The 21,159-nt window shown below is 45.1% G+C and overlaps 1 protein-coding gene across 1 annotated transcript in view; it reads right to left on the reverse strand.

Moving 5' to 3' along the window:
• LOC148442673 (uncharacterized) overlaps positions 1 to 21,159 on the reverse strand; it is a 40,835-nt gene that overhangs the window by 13,045 nt on the left and 6,631 nt on the right. The window contains exons 2-10 of the mRNA XM_088463619.1: positions 18,022 to 18,213; positions 17,651 to 17,765; positions 17,465 to 17,569; positions 17,056 to 17,273; positions 16,771 to 16,914; positions 16,587 to 16,722; positions 14,352 to 14,548; positions 12,980 to 14,276; positions 12,507 to 12,895 (exon numbers count right to left, since the gene is read on the reverse strand). Of these exons, the coding sequence (XP_088319745.1) occupies positions 12,507 to 12,895; positions 12,980 to 14,276; positions 14,352 to 14,548; positions 16,587 to 16,722; positions 16,771 to 16,914; positions 17,056 to 17,273; positions 17,465 to 17,569; positions 17,651 to 17,765; positions 18,022 to 18,213 (2,793 nt within the window). The remainder of the gene's footprint in view (positions 1 to 12,506; positions 12,896 to 12,979; positions 14,277 to 14,351; positions 14,549 to 16,586; positions 16,723 to 16,770; positions 16,915 to 17,055; positions 17,274 to 17,464; positions 17,570 to 17,650; positions 17,766 to 18,021; positions 18,214 to 21,159) is intronic.

Below are 21,159 nucleotides of genomic sequence, written 5' to 3' on the forward strand. Positions count from 1 at the left end.
CGCAGGTCCTCGTACCCGTTACACCACATCATACGCAGGTCCTCGTACCCGTTACACCACACTATACGCAGGTCCTCGTACCCATTACACCACATTATACGCAGGTCCTCGTACCCATTACACCACATCATACGCAGGTCCTCGTACCCATTACACCACACTATACGCAGGTCCTCGTACCCGTTACACCACATTATACGCAGGTCTATACACAGGTCCTCGTACCCATTACACCACACTATACGCAGGTCCTCGTACCCATTACACCACATTATACGCAGGTCCACGTACCAATTACACCAAATTAGACGCAGGTCCTCGTACCCATTACACCACATTATACGCAGGTGCTCGTACCCATTACACCACACTATACGCAGGTCCTCGTACCCATTACACCACACTATACGCAGGTCCTCGTACCCATTACACCACACTATACGCAGGTCCTCGTACCCATTACACCACACTATACGCGGGTCCTCGTACCCATTACACCACACTATACGCGGGTCCTCGTACCCATTACACCACACTATACGCGGGTCCTCGTACCCATTACACCACATTATACGCGGGTCCTCGTACCCATTACACCACATGATACGCGGGTCCTCGTACCCATTACACCACATCATACGCGGGTCCTCGTACCCATTACACCACATCATACGCGGGTCCTCGTACCCATTACACCACATCATACGCGGGTCCTCGCACCCATTACACCACATTATACGCGGGTCCTCGTACCCATTACACCACATCATACGCAGGTCCTCGTACCCATTACACCACACTATACGCAGGTCCTCATACCCGTTACACCACATTATACGCAGGTCTATACACAGGTCCTCGTACCCATTACACCACACTATACGCAGGTCCTCGTACTCATTACACCACATTATACGCAGGTCCTCGTACCCATTACACCACACTATACGCAGGTCCTCGTACTCATTACACCACATTATACGCAGGTCCTCGTACCCATTACACCACATTATACGCAGGTCCTCGTACCAATTACACCACATTATACGCAGGTCCTCGTACCCATTACACCACATTATACGCAGGTCCTCATACCCATTACACCAACTGATACACAGGTCCTCGTACCCATTACACCACATCATACACAGGTCCTCGTACCCATTACACCACATCATACACAGGTCCTCGTACCCATTACACCACATCATACACAGGTCCTCGTACCCATTACACCACATCATACGCAGGTCCTCGTACCCATTACACCACATCATACGCAGGTCCTCGTACCCATTACACCACATCATATGCAGGTCCTCGTACCCATTATACCCCACTATACGCAGGTCTCGTACCCGTTACACTGCATTATACGCAGGTCCTCGTACCTGTTACACCACATTATACGCAGGTCCTCGTACCCGTTACACCACATCATACGCAGGTCCTCGTACCCGTTACACCACACTATACGCAGGTCCTCGAACCCTTTACACCACATCATACGCAGGTCCTCGTACCCGTTACACCACATCATAGGCAGGTCCTCGTACCCGTTACACCACACTATACGCAGGTCCTCGTACCCGTTACACCACATTATACGCAGGTCTATACACAGGTCCTCGTACCCATTACACCACACTATACGCAGGTCCTCGTACCCATTACACCACATTATACGCAGGTCCTCGTACCAATTACACCACATTATACGCAGGTCCTCGTACCCATTACACCACATTATACACAGGTCCTCGTACCCATTACACCAACTTATACACAGGTCCTCGTACCCATTACACCACATCATACACAGGTCCTCGTACCCATTACACCAAATTATACGCAGGTCCACGTACCCATTACACCACATTATACACAGGTGCTTGTACCCATTACACCAAATTATACGCAGGTCCACGTACCCATTACACCACATTATACACAGGTGCTTGCACCCATTACACCACATTATACACGGGTCCTCGTACCCATTACACCACATCATACACGGGTCCTCGTACCCATTACACCACATCATACACGGGTCCTCGTACCCATTACACCACATCATACACAGGTCCTCGTACCCGTTACACCACATTATACACAGGTCCTCGTACCCATTACACCACATTTATACACAGATCCTCGTACCCATTACACCACATCATACGCAGGTCCTCGTACCCATTACACCACACTATACGCAGGTCCTCGTATCCGTTACACCACATTATACGCAGGTCTATACACAGGTCCTCGTACCCATTACACCACATTATACGCAGGTCCTCGTAGCCATTACACCACATTATACGCAGGTCCTCGTACCAATTACACCACATTATACGCAGGTCCTCGTACCAATTACACCACATTATACGCAGGTCCTTGTACCCATTACACCACATTATACACAGGTCCTTGTACCCATTACACCAACTTATACACAGGTCCTCGTACCCATTACACCACATCATACACAGGTCCTCGTACCCATTACACCAAATTATACGCAGGTCCACGTACCCATTACACCACATTATACACAGGTGCTTGTACCCATTACACCACATTATACACAGGTCCTCGTACCCATTACACCACATTATACACAGGTCCTCGTACCCATTACACCACATTATACACAGGTCCTCGTACCCATTACACCACATCATACACGGGTTCTCGTACCCATTACACCACACTATACACAGGTCCTTACCCATTACACCACATTATACACAAGTCCTCGTACCCAATTCACCACATTATACACAGGTCCTCGTACCCATTACACCATACTATACGCAGGTCCTCGTACCCATTACACCACACTTTACGCAGGTCCTCGTACCCATTACACCACACTATACGCAGGTCCTCGTACCCATTACACCACATTATACGCAGGTCCTCGTACCCATTATACCACATTATACACATAGTACCCATTACACCACATTACACACAGGTCCTTGTACCCATTACACCACATTATACACAGGTCCTCGTACCCATTACACCACATTATACACATAGTACCCATTACACCACATTACACACAGGTCCTTGTACCCATTACACCACATTATACACAGGTCCTTGTACCCATTACACCACATTATACACAGGTCCTTGTACCCATTACACCACATTATACACAGGTCCTTGTACCCATTACACCACATTATACACAGGTCCTCGTACCCATTACACCACATTATACACAGGTCCTCGTACCCATTACACCACATTATACACAGGTCCTCGTACCCATTACACCACATTATACACAGGTCCTCGTACCCATTACACCACATTATACACAGGTCCTTGTACCCATTACACCAGATTATACACAGGTCCTCGTACCCATTACACCACATTATACACGGGTCCTTGTACCCATTACACCACATTATACACATAGTACCCATTACACCACATTACACACAGGTCCTTGTACCCATTACACCACATTATACACAGGTCCTTGTACCCATTACACCACATTATACACAGGTCCTTGTACCCATTACACCACATTATACACAGGTCCTTGTACCCATTACACCACATTATACACAGGTCCTCGTACCCATTACACCACATTATACACAGGTCCTCGTACCCATTACACCACATTATACACAGGTCCTCGTACCCATTACACCACATTATACACAGGTCCTCGTACCCATTACACCACATTATACACAGGTCCTTGTACCCATTACACCAGATTATACACAGGTCCTCGTACCCATTACACCACATTATACACGGGTCCTTGTACCCATTACACCACATTATACACATAGTACCCATTACACCACATTACACACAGGTCCTTGTACCCATTACACCACATTATACACAGGTCCTTGTACCCATTACACCACATTATACACAGGTCCTTGTACCCATTACACCACATTATACACAGGTCCTTGTACCCATTACACCACATTATACACAGGTCCTCGTACCCATTACACCACATTATACACAGGTCCTCGTACTCATTACACCACATTATACACAGGTCCTCATACCCATTACACCACATTATACACAGGTCCTTGTACCCATTACACCACATTATACACAGGTCCTTGTACCCATTACACCACATTATACACAGATCCTCGTACCCATTACACCACATTATACACAGGTCCTCGTACCCATTACACCACATTATACACGGGTCTTCGTACCCATTACACCACATTATACACAGGTCCTCGTACTCATTACACCACATTATACACGGGTCCTTGTACCCATTACACCACATTATACACAGGTCCTCATACCCATTACACCACATTATACACAGATCCTTGTACCCATTACACCACATTATACACAGGTCCTCGTACCCATTACACCACATTATACACAGATCCTTGTACCCATTACACCACATTATACACAGGTCCTCGTACCCATTACACCACATTATACACAGGTCCTCGTACCCGTTACACCACATTATACACAGGTCCTCGTACCCATTACACCACATTTATACACAGATCCTCGTACCCATTACACCACATCATACGCAGGTCCTCGTACCCATTACACCACACTATACGCAGGTCCTCGTATCCGTTACACCACATTATACGCAGGTCTATACACAGGTCCTCGTACCCATTACACCACATTATACGCAGGTCCTCGTAGCCATTACACCACATTATACGCAGGTCCTCGTACCAATTACACCACATTATACGCAGGTCCTCGTACCAATTACACCACATTATACGCAGGTCCTCGTACCAATTACACCACATTATACGCAGGTCCTTGTACCCATTACACCACATTATACACAGGTCCTTGTACCCATTACACCAACTTATACACAGGTCCTCGTACCCATTACACCACATCATACACAGGTCCTCGTACCCATTACACCAAATTATACGCAGGTGCTTGTACCCATTACACCACATTATACACAGGTCCTCGTACCCATTACACCACATTATACACAGGTCCTCGTACCCATTACACCACATTATACACAGGTCCTCGTACCCATTACACCACATCATACACGGGTTCTCGTACCCATTACACCACACTATACACAGGTCCTTACCCATTACACCACATTATACACAAGTCCTCGTACCCAATTCACCACATTATACACAGGTCCTCGTACCCATTACACCATACTATACGCAGGTCCTCGTACCCATTACACCACACTATACGCAGGTCCTCGTACCCATTACACCACACTATACGCAGGTCCTCGTACCCATTACACCACATTATACGCAGGTCCTCGTACCCATTATACCACATTATACACATAGTACCCATTACACCACATTACACACAGGTCCTTGTACCCATTACACCACATTATACACAGGTCCTCGTACCCATTACACCACATTATACACATAGTACCCATTACACCACATTACACACAGGTCCTTGTACCCATTACACCACATTATACACAGGTCCTTGTACCCATTACACCACATTATACACAGGTCCTTGTACCCATTACACCACATTATACACAGGTCCTTGTACCCATTACACCAGATTATACACAGGTCCTCGTACCCATTACACCACATTATACACAGGTCCTCGTACCCATTACACCACATTATACACAGGTCCTCATACCCATTACACCACACTATACACAGGTCCTCGTACCCATTACACCACATTATACACAGGTCCTCGTACCCATTACACCACATTATACACAGGTCCTCGTACCCATTACACCGCATTATACACAGGTCCTCGTACCCATTACACCACATTATACACAGGTCCTCGTACCCATTACACCACATTATACACAGGTCCTCGTACCCATTACACCACACTATACACAGGTCCTCATACCCATTACACCACATTATACACAGGTCCTCGTACCCATTACACCACATTATACACAGGTCCTCATACCCATTACACCACATTATACACAGGTCCTCGTACCCATTACACCACATTATACACAGGTCCTCGTACCCATTACACCACATTATACACAGGTCCTCGTACCCATTACACCACATTTATACACAGATCCTCGTACCCATTACACCACATCATACGCAGGTCCTCGTACCCATTACACCACACTATACGCAGGTCCTCGTATCCGTTACACCACATTATACGCAGGTCTATACACAGGTCCTCGTACCCATTACACCACATTATACGCAGGTCCTCGTAGCCATTACACCACATTATACGCAGGTCCTCGTACCAATTACACCACATTATACGCAGGTCCTCGTACCAATTACACCACATTATACGCAGGTCCTTGTACCCATTACACCACATTATACACAGGTCCTTGTACCCATTACACCAACTTATACACAGGTCCTCGTACCCATTACACCACATCATACACAGGTCCTCGTACCCATTACACCAAATTATACGCAGGTCCACGTACCCATTACACCACATTATACACAGGTGCTTGTACCCATTACACCACATTATACACAGGTCCTCGTACCCATTACACCACATTATACACAGGTCCTCGTACCCATTACACCACATTATACACAGGTCCTCGTACCCATTACACCACATCATACACGGGTTCTCGTACCCATTACACCACACTATACACAGGTCCTTACCCATTACACCACATTATACACAAGTCCTCGTACCCAATTCACCACATTATACACAGGTCCTCGTACCCATTACACCATACTATACGCAGGTCCTCGTACCCATTACACCACACTATACGCAGGTCCTCGTACCCATTACACCACACTATACGCAGGTCCTCGTACCCATTACACCACATTATACGCAGGTCCTCGTACCCATTATACCACATTATACACATAGTACCCATTACACCACATTACACACAGGTCCTTGTACCCATTACACCACATTATACACAGGTCCTCGTACCCATTACACCACATTATACACATAGTACCCATTACACCACATTACACACAGGTCCTTGTACCCATTACACCACATTATACACAGGTCCTTGTACCCATTACACCACATTATACACAGGTCCTTGTACCCATTACACCACATTATACACAGGTCCTTGTACCCATTACACCAGATTATACACAGGTCCTCGTACCCATTACACCACATTATACACAGGTCCTCGTACCCATTACACCACATTATACACAGGTCCTCATACCCATTACACCACACTATACACAGGTCCTCGTACCCATTACACCACATTATACACAGGTCCTCGTACCCATTACACCACATTATACACAGGTCCTCATACCCATTACACCGCATTATACACAGGTCCTCGTACCCATTACACCACATTATACACAGGTCCTCGTACCCATTACACCACATTATACACAGGTCCTCATACCCATTACACCACACTATACACAGGTCCTCGTACCCATTACACCACATTATACACAGGTCCTCGTACCCATTACACCACATTATACACAGGTCCTCATACCCATTACACCACATTATACACAGGTCCTCGTACCCATTACACCACATTATACACAGGTCCTCGTACCCATTACACCACATTATACACAGGTCCTCGTACCCATTACACCACATTATACACAGGTCCTCGTACCCATTACACCACATTATACACAGGTCCTTGTACCCATTACACCACATTATGGGCTTTACTTACATTTGTAGTTTTTTTTTCAATTAATTATATTTCCCGATTACTGACCATTATATTATTATATATCACCCTCCCCCTCATTCCCCCCACACCTCGCCCTTTCCTTTAAGGGGCCTATCCATTAGCAGATAAATTTGAAAGATGAACTTTTTTTCGTTCAGTCGTTCAATTTATCTGCTAATGGATAGTAGGCTCTGAACGATAAAATTGCGCACTCCCGCGGCCGACAAATTTGGTCTTTTGTCTCTCCAACATGTTGGTCAATTATCGTTTATCGCTGACAGATATTAGATATATCTGTTGCGGTAAACGCCGAAAGATTTTTTAATGTAAATGAATAGAAACATAAAAAAAAAAAATCCACTCCCAGAATGATGTCATGCGATATCGTTCGTTGTTTGCAAAAAATCTGTCATGTACATGTCAGATATCTGTCACAGCAGCCCCAGGAGTTTTCAAATGGTAAATCTTTTGTCTTTTGTCTATCAGAAAGATCTTCTAATGGATAGGCCCCTTTACACCCAAGTTATACTAAACACAGCAGTGAGGCAGAATTTTCTACATCAGAGTCATTTTATTGCAAGATTACAATATAGTTTCCTCCTGTAGTAACACTTGGAATGTTATTTATTGCATATATAATACCACAGATTACTATAATATTGTGTGAATGCAAGAAAAGCAGATTATAAAATGAGCAGCTGCTGTATCCTGCAAACCTGGGGGCAGACACACAAGCAGCAGATAATGTGGGTGGTGCTGGAAATCTGTAACTAAAAAGAGAATGGTAACAGCAGCACAGAGTATGTCAGCTCATTCAACTCCATTACAGCTATGATCAGACAAGACTGACATGGATACAGCTAGGTAACAGAACAGAGTAATGATGTGAGGCTCCCGGCATACTGGTGTAGTGACGCTGTGCTGTGCACCTGTATATAGATAACAGATCATACATCCAACGCTCAGAGATGTGCAGCATCCTGGCATTTTCCATCAGGTGGGGTCTGTACGTATTAGGAGCCATCCATGAGGAATAGCTGTCCTGGCTTTCTCTCTTTGGTATAATATGGTCCTTACATTAATGATGAGAGTAACATCCTGCACATAATAGTCCTGTAACGTCCAGTTACTCATACAGAGCAATTCCTGTTATTATTCATGGCTTGTGTACAATGTGTCATTTCTGTATTACTCATGTATTATAAGCTGCAGGATATGATACTCGCACAGTGCTGTCATTCCCTCCATGGCACACATACAATAGAGATGACATATTATCTAATTCATATGTACTAACATAATGCTGATATATACCATGATAGGAGGTAATAACAGGCCAGGCCAGTGTATCCATGCAGGTGCCCATCAGAGAGCAAATCCCCAACACTAGAGCGGTGTCACAGTGACAGGAGACAGGAGAGAGGGGCACACGTGTAAGACAAAACCTTTCTTGTTTGGGTATGAGAAATGGATACTAAGACAGTCACAGTATAAAGATACTAAGAGCAAAGTTAGGATAAAGCTAAAACACAAAACAATAAAAAACTGCATAACAAGAACCTAGGAATACGGAGAGATGGTGCAACCCCAATATATAGCTATAATCACCCCAATATATAGCTATAATCACCCCAATATATACCTATAATCACCCCTATACCTATAATCACCCCAATATATACCTATAATCACCCCTATACCTATAATCACCCCAATATATATACCTATAATCACCCCCAATATATACCTATAATCACTGGTACCTAAAGTGACAGAGTAATACAGCTTTATGTCAGTTTATATCCAGTTCAGAATGAGACATAGGGCCATATTCAATTTGGAGCAAAAAGTCAGTTGCCGGACTTTTCGCGTCATCACAGGTTGCAGGGTCGAAAACTTATCGCGCTCGTCCCCACGTATCCCCGTAATCATTCCAAATAGTTGAAAACGGGACCCGGCAAAAAAACGAAATCAGCAAAAAGTCATGTCATTTTTGCCCAAATCAGTCTGACACCCTCCAAAAGATGCTCTGACATGGGGGTTCACTATGGGTACCCCCGAATAGCCCTGCTAAAAGGTATTTGGGATCTTTAAATGGTCTCAATAGGTGATATTTAGTGTCTTTGCACAAGTGGTGAAGAATAGCATTTAGCAGTATTTTGGGGGTGAAAATAAGGTGTCCCATCAAATTTGGGGTACAAGAAAATGAGTACTGGCATATTTTAAAGTGGCTAATGTGAAGTTTTAAAAATTTTAAAAAATCCACCTGATGCAACCACCTGCAATTAAAAAAAACACCTGGGGCATACTTGGGGACCCCCCCCCCCCCTGAAATCTATTTTGCTAGTAGAAGTTTGTCCCCCAACTTTTTTTTTTTTCGCCCCCAAAATGAAAGTACCTTTTTTGTGGATTCCTGTGGTACTTTTACATTTTTCTTTAACACAGAACATCTTTTGGGGACTGTCCAAGGGGTGTAGGGTGTTTTTTTTTTTTAAGTTTGTACCCCAAAACCCCAGTTCTGCACTTTATTTTGCCACCTTTTCGCTCCGGTGAAAAGTCATGAAAATTGAATACAGGGATAAGTCAAACCTGCAAAAATGATGTCTTTTCGCAGCCTAATTGAGTATGGTCCATAGTAATTGTCTGACTGACCAATACTGACCCGGCTTATGCCTGACATTTGTTCTTCGGTGGCCCTGACCTTGGCTTGTACCCTGGTCAATAGCTAACTGCCCTGTCCCTATCTCTGTTATTTTCTTTTGCCAGCTGTGGCCTAGTGTGACCAGCCCATGAGACACAACTCACCCTCATGCAGAAACCTCTATACTTCCTTGTGACATCTCTGGTAACATCAGTGTTTCCACTAAATCCCGTCTTACAGCAAATCACTAGATCTTACACCTAGGCCATCACAGAACATGTGCACCACCAAGAGGACAACTGGGCACTATTTCAGCTTTACTAACAATGTACAAAAACATTCAGGTCAAAAAGTGTGGTAAATACTAACAAACAAGCGCCACACGCAGCTGTGTTACCCAAAATGGACGTCAGACAGGTCCGTGCGGTGTCTGGTTTTCTTGTTACCAAACTCTTTGAGCTCATATTTTTGTAGGTTTATAACAGTGCAGGACATACTGAGGACAATCGGTACTGATCCTACTTAACCTGTGATGTCCCTGTATTATTCCTCCATTACTATGTACCCTGCTCACATCTGTATTCTGCTGGGGATACCGGGAGCCTGATGCACCTAATGGACATTACTGTTAGTGGTTTATACCAGGACCAGCAGCTTCCCATGTCCCTACACTAACAACATTACCTAATAATGTATAAATTACATAAGTGATCATGATTTTAATGTTCTTATCCTTTGGAATAGTGTAACTGCTTAATTCTAATTAGATCCTCTGTAACCTAGACATCAGACTGCTGTAAGGAGATTAGAGATCCATTTACCAGGAAACCCAACCAGAGAATACTGGATCCAGTGAGATAAAATCAGAGGTTACATATTTCATTATATCACCCATCTCACCCTGTCACATACAGCCCAGTCATCACATGATGTCATAGTTTCCCACTTTCCATATTACATCCCCAACACATTGTCATGGTGACAGATTAGTTATGTCCCTATATTACATCATGTGGTCTTGTTATTTCACAAATAGGCCACTAGCACAATAATAATTTAATACAGAACTTCCCAAACTCCCCCATTACAGGCCAGAGCTTAAGGATATCCATGCTTCAGTCCAAATGGTTAAATTAAGTAACCTGTGCTCAAGCATGGATTATCCTTAATACCTGGCCTGTAATAGCGGAGTGTGGGAACCTCTAATCTTATAGAATAAGGAAGCTGAAAGCCATTACATGAGGAACCTGTTGGAGCCCTATGTTGGTGACATTTGTGTGGATATATAATAAAGTGTAATATAAAGTATATAGGGGCTGATTCAGCAGAGGACACAATGATGATAGTTACGCAGATAGAGCGATTGTCTCCCATCACACCTACGTATAAGTCACACTGCGCACACACAGCGATCACATTGCTATTACGGACGCACAGAGGAATTCATCATATACAGAGTGGCAGGGTGACAGTGTTTCAGGGCGGTAGCAGGGGGGTGGACAGAAAACTGCAGCCGTGTCTGTCCGTGTGATCGCCATGTCATGCAGGCGTGTCTGTGTGTGTGATCACCATGTCATGGGCATGTATAAATTAGCCATAGCGATGGCAGCTGCACCTCTCTGCATGTCAGGAGAGCTGCAGTGTTTGCGGCTGGTCAGACCTGATGCAAATGTTGTGTGACTGCTTAATGTGCGGAGATGGTACCGATGATTACACAGGAGGGTGACATTGGATGATAATGAGAAGGAAGCAGTGGGTGTGGTTATGGTGGTTGTACCTCGGCATTAGCATATATTAGTACCTGCGATCTGTAAGAGACTGCAGCTGCATTTGGTTCCGCTGCTGAATCAGACCCAAAGTGTGATAATGCAAATGTAATTTACCCTTCAACAAGCAGGGACAGCAATCTAGGCTAAAACTGTATTTATGCTTGTTCTGATAATTCCCAATGATATTACAGTACTGCAAATACAGCTGCAATTTCTATATATTTCTATAGGCTCATACACATTGTTTTTCTCCTGTGTGAAGTTTCTGATGACTAAAAAGAGCAGATTTCGTTGTAAAACATTTCCCACACTCAGAGAATGGAAATGATTTCTCACCTGTGTGAGTTCTTTGATGTGTAACAAGAACTGATTTAAGTATAAAACATTTCCCACACTCAGAACATGGAAATGGTTTCTCACCTATGTGATGTCTCTTATGTCTAACAAGATTTGATTTAAGTGTAAAACATTTCCCACATTCAGAACATGGAAATGGTTTCTCACCTGTGTGACTTCTCTGATGTACAACAAGATATGGTTTACGTGTAAAACTTTTCCCACATTCAGAACATGGAAATGGTTTCTCACCTGTGTGACTTCTCTGATGTCTAACAAGATGTGATTTCTGTGTAAAACATTTCCCACACTCAGGACATGGAAATGGTTTCTCACCTGTGTGACATCTCTGATGTGTAACTAGATATGATTTCTGTGTAAAATATTTCCCACACTGAGAACATGAAAATGGTTTCTCACCTATGTGACTTCTCTGATGCGCAACAAGAGCTGATTTCTTTGTAAACAATTTTCCACACTCAGGACATGGAAATAGTTTCTCACCAGTGTGACATCTCTGATGTATAACAAGCTGTGATTTCTGTGCAAAACATTTCCCACACTCAGGACATGGAAATGGTTTCTCACCTGTGTGAAATCTCTGATGTACAACAAGATATTGTTTACGTGTAAAACATTTCTCACACTCAGGACATGGAAATGGTTTCTCACCTGTGTGAGTTCTCTGATGTGTAGCAAGATCTGATTTAAATGTAAAACATTTCCCACACTCAAAACATGAAAATGGCCTCTCACGCGAGTGAGTTCTCTTATGAGAAGCAAGTATTGAATAGCATGTAAAATATTTCCCACACTCAGAGCATGGAAATGATTTCTCACCTGTGTGACATCTCTGATGTTTAACAAGTTCTGATTTCTGTGTAAAACATTTCCCACACTCAGAGCATGGAAATGGTTTGTCACCTGTGTGACGTCTGTGATGTATAACAAGATGTGATTTCTGTGCAAAACATTTCCCACACTCATGACATGTAAATGCTTTCTCACCTGTGTGACGTCTTTGATGTCGAACAAGTGCTGATTTCTGTGTAAAACATTTCCCACACTCAGAGCATGAAAAAGGTTTCTCACCTGTGTGACGTCTCTGATGTGTAACAAGATCTGATTTAAATGTAAAACATTTCCCACATTCAGTACATGGAAATATATTCTCACCTGTGTGATTTCTCTGATGTGTAACAAGAGCTGATTTATGTTTAAAACATTTCTCACACTCAGAACATGAAAATTGTTTCTCACATGTGTGACTTCTCTGATGTTCAACAAGATTTGATTTCCGTTTAAAACATTTCCCACACTCAGGACATGGAAATGGTTTCTCACCTGTGTGACGTCTCTGATGTGTAACTAGATCTGATTTCTGTGTAAAATATTTCCCACACTCAGAGCATGGAAATGGTTTCTCACCTGTGTGACATCTCTGATGTCTAACAAGGTCTGATTTAAATGTAAAACATTTCCCACACTCAGAACATGAAAATGGCCTATCACCTGTGTGACGTCTGTGATGTGAAACAAGACTTGATTTCTGTGTAAAACATTTACCACACTCAAAACATGGAAATGGTTTCTCACCTGTGTGACTTCTGTGATGTCTAACAAGATATGACTTCTGTGTAAAACATTTCCCACACTCAGAGCATGGAAATAGTTTCTCACCTGTGTGACTTCTCTGATGTGTAACAAGAACTGATTTAAGTGTAAAACATTTCCCACACTCAGAACACAGAAAAGGCCTCTCAGCTGCGTGAACTCTCTTCTGATGTATAGAAAGACTGATCTGCTTGGTAAATCCTTTCCCACATTCAGAACATGACAATGGTTTATCACCTGTGTGTTCTGAGCTGTGTGTAACACTACTGGGATTATCAGGGGAGCATTTATCATGGTTAGTGGGATCAGATGCCATATCTGCACTGTGAGATGCTGGATGTATACTGGGGGTAATGTGGTTTTCTCCTGGAGAGTCCTGAGAGAAGTTATCATCTAGGTCACAATCTGGAAATAATATGAGACGTCTCCCCAAGTTATTCCTGCTGCTTTGTCCATCTGCTGGGAACAGAATAATTATATGGGAATTAGCCTCCCTGCAGAGCTATACCATACTGTGTAACTATAATAAGACATGCCCGGCTGTACCCCAACATCTCCATACTGTGTAACTATAATAAGACGTGCCCGGCTGTACCCCAACATCTCATACTGTGTAACTATAAGATGTGCCCAGTTGTACCCCAACATCTCCATGATGTGTAACTATAATAAGACGTGCCCGGCTGTACCCCAACATCTCCATACTGTGTAGCTATAAGACATGCCCGGCTGTACCCATACATATACATACTCTCTAATGATAAGATCTCCATCTCAGTATGTGTAACAGAGTGCAGGCATGGTCTATACATTATATCACACACAGGTCATACTAGCTGTATCCTGCTGTGTCCTCACACTCTCCGGATCTCCATCTCAGTATGTGTAACAGAGTGCAGGCATGGTCTATACATTATATCACACACAGGACATACTAGCTGTATCCTGCTGTGTCCTCACACTCTCCGGATCTCCATCTCAGTATGTGTAACAGAGTGCAGGCATGGTCTATACATTATATCACACACAGGTCATACTAGCTGTATCCTGCTGTGTCCTCACACTCTCCGGATCTCCATCTCAGTATGTGTAACAGAGTGCAGGCATGGTCTATACATTATATCACACACAGGTCATACTAGCTGTATCCTGCTGTGTCCTCACACTCTCCATATCTCCATCTCAGTATGTGTAACAGAGTGCAGGCATGGTCTATACATTATATCACACACAGGACATACTAACTGCACCCTGCTGTGTCCTCACACTCTCCGGTTCTCCATCTCAGTATGTGTAAAAGAGTGCAGGCACGGTCTATACATCACACACAGGTCATACTAGCTGCATCCTGCTGTGTCCTCACACTCTCCATATCTCCATCTCAGTATGTGTAACAGAGTGCAGGCATGGTCTATACATTATATCACACACAGGACATACTAGCTGCACCCTGCTGTGTCCTCACACTCTCCGTATCTCCATCTCAGTATGTGTAACAGAGTGCAGGCATGGTCTATACATTACATCACACACACAGGTCATACTAGCTGCATCCTGCTGTGTCCTCCCACTCTCCGCATCTCCATCTCACTATGCGTAACAGAGTGCAGGCATGGTCTATACATTATATCACACACAGGACATACTAGCTGCATCCTGCTGTGTCCTCACACTCTCCTGATCTCCAACTCAGTATGTGTAACAGAGTGCAGGCATGGTCTATACATTATATCACACACAGGTCATACTAGCTGCACCCTGCTGTGATCTATATCTCAGTAAGTGAGATACACCAGAGAGTGTGGGGAGGAGACTGGTCAGATCTTTGGGCTGGTAAAACACAGTGACATGATGTGAGGGGGAGAGCAGGAGTATAATAGGGGCTGATGGCTCCTGATGTATGAGATACACCAGAGAGTGTGGGGAGGAGACTGGTCAGATCTCTGGGCTGGTAACACACAGTGACATGATGTGAGGGGGAGAGCAGGAGTATAATAGGGGCTGATGGCTCCTGATGTATGAGATACACCAGAGAGTGTGGGGAGGAGACTGGTCAGATCTCTGGGCTGGTAACACAGTGACATTATGTGAGGGGGAGAGCAGGAGTATAATAGGGGCTGATGGTTCCTGATGTATGAGATACACCAGAGAGTGTGGGGAGGAGACTGGTAAGATCTCTGGGCTGGTAACACACAGTGACATGATGTGAGGGGGAGAGCAGGAGTATAATAGGGGCTGATGGCTCCTGATGTATGAGATACACCAGAGAGAGTGGGGAGGAGACTGGTCAGATCTCTGGGCTGGTAAAACACAGTGACATGATGTGAGGGGGAGAGCAGGAGTATAATAGGGGCTGATGGCTCCCAACTCCCCAACTGGACAAATACATTTTCCTCATTAGTTTGTACTGACAGTGGAAGGTGTATGATAAGAGATTGTTGAAGTGACTTAGAAAGGAGAATATGTGATTTTTTTCTGTAATGTGTTTATTACTCACCTGTGCTGATATCTGTAGGGATTTCCTCCTCCTTACACTGCTGATCACACCTCACATACGTCTCTTCTTCTCCCTCTATATATTCTGCCTTCATATCAGTCACATACGTCTCTTCTTCTCCCTCTATATCTTCTACCTTCATATCAGCCACATACGCCTCTTCTTCTCCCTCTGTATCTTCTGCTTTCATATCAGTCACATGCGTCTCCTCTTCTCCCTCTATATCTTCTGCCTTTATATCAGTCACATACGTCTCTTCTTCTCCCTCTGTATCTTCTGCTTTCATATTAGTCACATATGTCTCTTCTTCTCCCTCTATATCTTCTGCCTTCATATCAGTCACATACGTCTCTTCTTTTCCCTCTGTATCTTCTGCCTTATCAGTCACATACATCTCTTCTTCTCCCTCTGTATCTTCTGCTTTCATATTAGTCACATACGTCTCTTTTTCTCCCTCTATATCTTCTGCCTTCATATCAGTCACATACGTCTCTTCTTCTCCCTCTATATCTTCTGCTTTCATATCAGTCACATACGTCTGTTCTTCTTCCTCTATATCTTCTGCCTTTATATCAGTTGCATACATCTCTTCTTCTCCCTCTATATCTTCTGCCTTCATATCTGTCACATATGTCTCTTCTGCTCCCTCTATATTTTCAACCTTCATATCAGTCACATACGTCTCTTCTTCTCCCTCTATATCTTCTACCTTATTAGTCTGAGCTGTACCCTAAACAGAAATTGTGTTCTTGTAAAAATGTTTGATTTCATTGATTGAGAATAAACAGTACAATATCAGTGGATAAAACACACACAGCATCTCTACACATCATATAGTGACTGTCACTTTGGTATACTGGTGAGACCCTAAATCCCACCTACCTGATGCTCCTGTGGGACCCTGTGATTCTCCTCTATACAATCCAGTGAATAAAGAGGATGGGGACATCTCTCTGGGGTATTTCTGTTACTGGGTCCATCTGTAGGAGACACACAGTGACTGAGTATGTTGGATCTATGTGATTATCAGATGATGTGTGTATATAGGAGGGCCCCCATAGCTGCTCTCCCCTCTATATTAAATGTCAGTCTTCTCTTACCCAGTGATGTGAGAGGCTGGTGATTCTCCATCATCATATTCTTGTACAGACCCTTGTGTTCCTCTATATCCTCCCCCTCCTGTATGGAGACATAGACAGTGACATACTGACACCTTATAGGAACCTGACACACACAATGATACAGTCATCACCCAGACACATCCCCTGGTGTTACTGTATAATGTCCCATTCCCAGCAGTCACCTCTCCAGTCACCACCCAGACACATCCCCTGGTGTTACTGTATAATGTCCCATTCCCAGCAGTCACCTCTCCAGTCATCACCCAGACACATCCACTGGTGTTACTGTATAATGTCCCATTTCCAGCTGTCACCTGCCCAGTCAGCAGCTGAATGATCGCATTGGTGAGATCCAGGATCTTCTGGTCATTGTCTCTCTCATGTATCAGTGAGTGAGGTGGAGGCACCGTGATGGGGCTCTGGGTCCTGCTCAGTCCTCCTGACACACAGGGATGGCTGCTTTTTGTCTCACACTCACCGGATGTCTTCTTCACTACTGTGTAATCCTGTGTATTGGGGGAGACTCAAAATATCACTGAATACAGATCCCCTCATCTCCCCAGTTATGTCAGCACACAGCAGAGGGTGTAACAGCTGTAGAGGTGGCAGTAACACAGGGGATGGGGAAGGGAACAGAAGAGGATAATAACAGAAATAGGAGAGCAGGCAGCCCAGAAGACAAAGGGTTAAGCAATTCAGAATTCCATCAGTCACTCTGCACAAATGACAAAATCACAAATTACAGCACCTCAGATGTAGGTGTCATGTGTGACCAGTGATCACGCTGACCGCAAAAAAATTGTGGGTACCAGGGTCCCCTCACTTTAAGAAATTGGGGTCCTACTCCATGGTTTCTGGGTCCCATCACATATTATGGGGATGAGGGCAGACAACAGATGGGACAGCTCTGGGAGTTAGGGGGAGGGATAGGGTTAGCTACTAGGGCAGTAATGGGGGCAAGCAGGGGATTAACGGCAGGCACTACTGGGGGTAGGGAGGAGGTAAGGATAGATAACAGCTGGGGCAGTACTGGGGGTAAGGGGGGCTTAAGGGCAGGCAATACTGGGGTTAGGATGAGGAGTAAGTATAGATAGCAGCTGGGGCAGTACTGGGGGTAAGGGGGTGTTAAAGGCAGGCAGTACTATGGTTAGGGTGAGGTGTAAGGGTAGGATAAGGGTAGATAGCAGCTGGGGCAGTAGCAGTACTGGTGGCAAGGATGGGGTTAGCAGCAGGCAGTGCAGGGAGTAGGGAGGAGTTAAGGATAGATAACAGCTGGGGGTAATGGGGGAATAAGGGTAGGCAGTACTGGGGTTAGGGTGAGGTGTAAGGATAGATAGCAGCTGGGGTAATGGAGGTTAAAGGCTGGGGGTAATGGGGTTAGGGCGAGCGGTAAGGGTAGATAGCAGCTAGGGCAGTACTGGGGGCAAGGAGGGGGTTAGCAACAGGCAGTGCAGGGAGTAGGGAGGAGGTAAAGATAGATAACAGCTGGGGCAGTACTGGGGGTAATGGGGGGATAAGGGCAGGCAGTACTGGGGTTAGGATGAGGGGTAAGGATAGATAGCAGCTGGGGCAGTAGTGGAAGGCAAGAAGGGGGTTAACTGCTTACTTTTGAGTTTTGTCCATGGACTGTGGGGAGAGGCCGAAATGCTGATAAGTCTGTAGCCTGGGAGTCTTCGCATAATGGCAGGAGGGGCGCAATGCCGGCAGCCAGGCCCAGACAGAGGAACTTGAAGCTGCAGGGCAGATGGAGGCAGAGTGGGCTGGGCAGTGGCGCACTGACAATGTCACCTGCCCTGGACCCTCGTACTGTTGTTGACAGTTGAGGTTCAGCACAAGTCAAGGTCTCAGTGGTGGCTGTCCTGTGTGACCAGAAAATTCTGAGCCGACTATGATGCAGCCGCAGATGAAATAGGCAGTGCCATCAGGGAGCCGGCTTACTGGAGAGGCGCAGCAGTACCAACAATCCCAAGGACCAGCCTGCAATAATATCCTAGCGGCTTCCGGGGTGGGCAGACTGGAGGCAGAGTAGGCTGGCCAGTGGCACACTGACAGTGTCACCTGCCCTAGACCCCAGCACTGTTGCCGGCGGCTGGGGGGTTATCACAAATCATGTGCCCAGGTGTAGGCACACTGGAACAGCCCTCGAACCGGCCCTGCATGACAAGACACTGCAGGGCCAATTACAATACAGCCATGGCCCGCGGGTCATACAGGCAATCCCCCCAGTTAGCTTACCAGGGAGGAGACAGCAGTCCCTGCAGTCACAAGCGGGAGCCCGCGATAACATCATAGCAACTGCCGGGGGAAGGGTAGGAGGCAGAGGGAGGATGTCTGCAGGGTTCGGGCGGCAATTGGACAAGAAAACTGTGCCACCTGTGATTGGTTGGGGAGACTTTGAGGGCTGTTATTGCCATTGGCTGTTGCGGTGAGCACAGACCAGTGACTGACAGCACGTCCTGCGGGACCCACTCATTTTTAGAAACTGAGTCCCACAGTGCCTGTAGCGCGTAAAAACATGATATAGTGCGTATTTTGCGATCCCTGGTGACCAGCCTGCCGGTCGTGTGTGTGCAGCGTAAGATGGGGTGAGACATGTCCTGGGGGATAATCAGTGACGCTCTGCGGACTGTCACAGCCACTGGCTGTCTGAGAGTCTCTATTGCTCAGGATAACAAGACGCCCTGACAGACAGTCTCAGCTGAGGGAGTGCAGCCCTTTGTTACATGGCCTGTCTGTGTCCTTCTCACACATCCTTCCCCAGCTCCTGTTATGTATCATCTGGTATATACGAGGGTGGTTCAAAAAATAAAGTAACAAGACCTCTCATTGCGTAAATGTATTCACCTTGTACATATACGTATAATAAATAGTATGGCCTTGGTACAGATTGTTTATCCACAGTTGGCTGTGAATTGCCTTCCACCCAGGTCCTTCTTCCATGGTCCAAAGAGATGGAAATGACTTAGTGCCAGGTCAGGGCAGTAGGGAGGATGGTCCAGTACCTCCCAATGGTAGCGCTGTAACAACACACGTGTGTGGTTGGCTAAGTGGATGTTCTTGGCTTCTCATCTTGAATGTATGTCCTGCCATTATCACCAAACCCAAACCTGTTACCATGACATTGTCACCGTACACCCCAATAAGCTGGTGATGAATTACAGCTGCTGATGTGCCCTTTATACACAGAAATCTGATCACACTATGCACCTTAATGTGTGACCATGTTACCACCAGCCCCGCCATCTTACAATCCAGGCTGCTCCTCCTGTATAATGATAACATGACACCACATGCTGCTCCTCCTGTATAATAATAATAACAGGACACCAAAGGCTGCTCCTCCTGTATAATGATAACATGACACCACAGGCTGCTCCTCTTGTATAATAATAATAACAGGACACCACAGTCTGCTCCTCCTGTATAATGATAATAACACAACACCACAGGCT

The sequence above is a fragment of the Taudactylus pleione genome, unplaced genomic scaffold, assembly GCF_031769625.1.
Source record: "Taudactylus pleione unplaced genomic scaffold, aTauple2 ptg001421l, whole genome shotgun sequence".
NCBI lineage: Eukaryota > Metazoa > Chordata > Amphibia > Anura > Myobatrachidae > Taudactylus > Taudactylus pleione.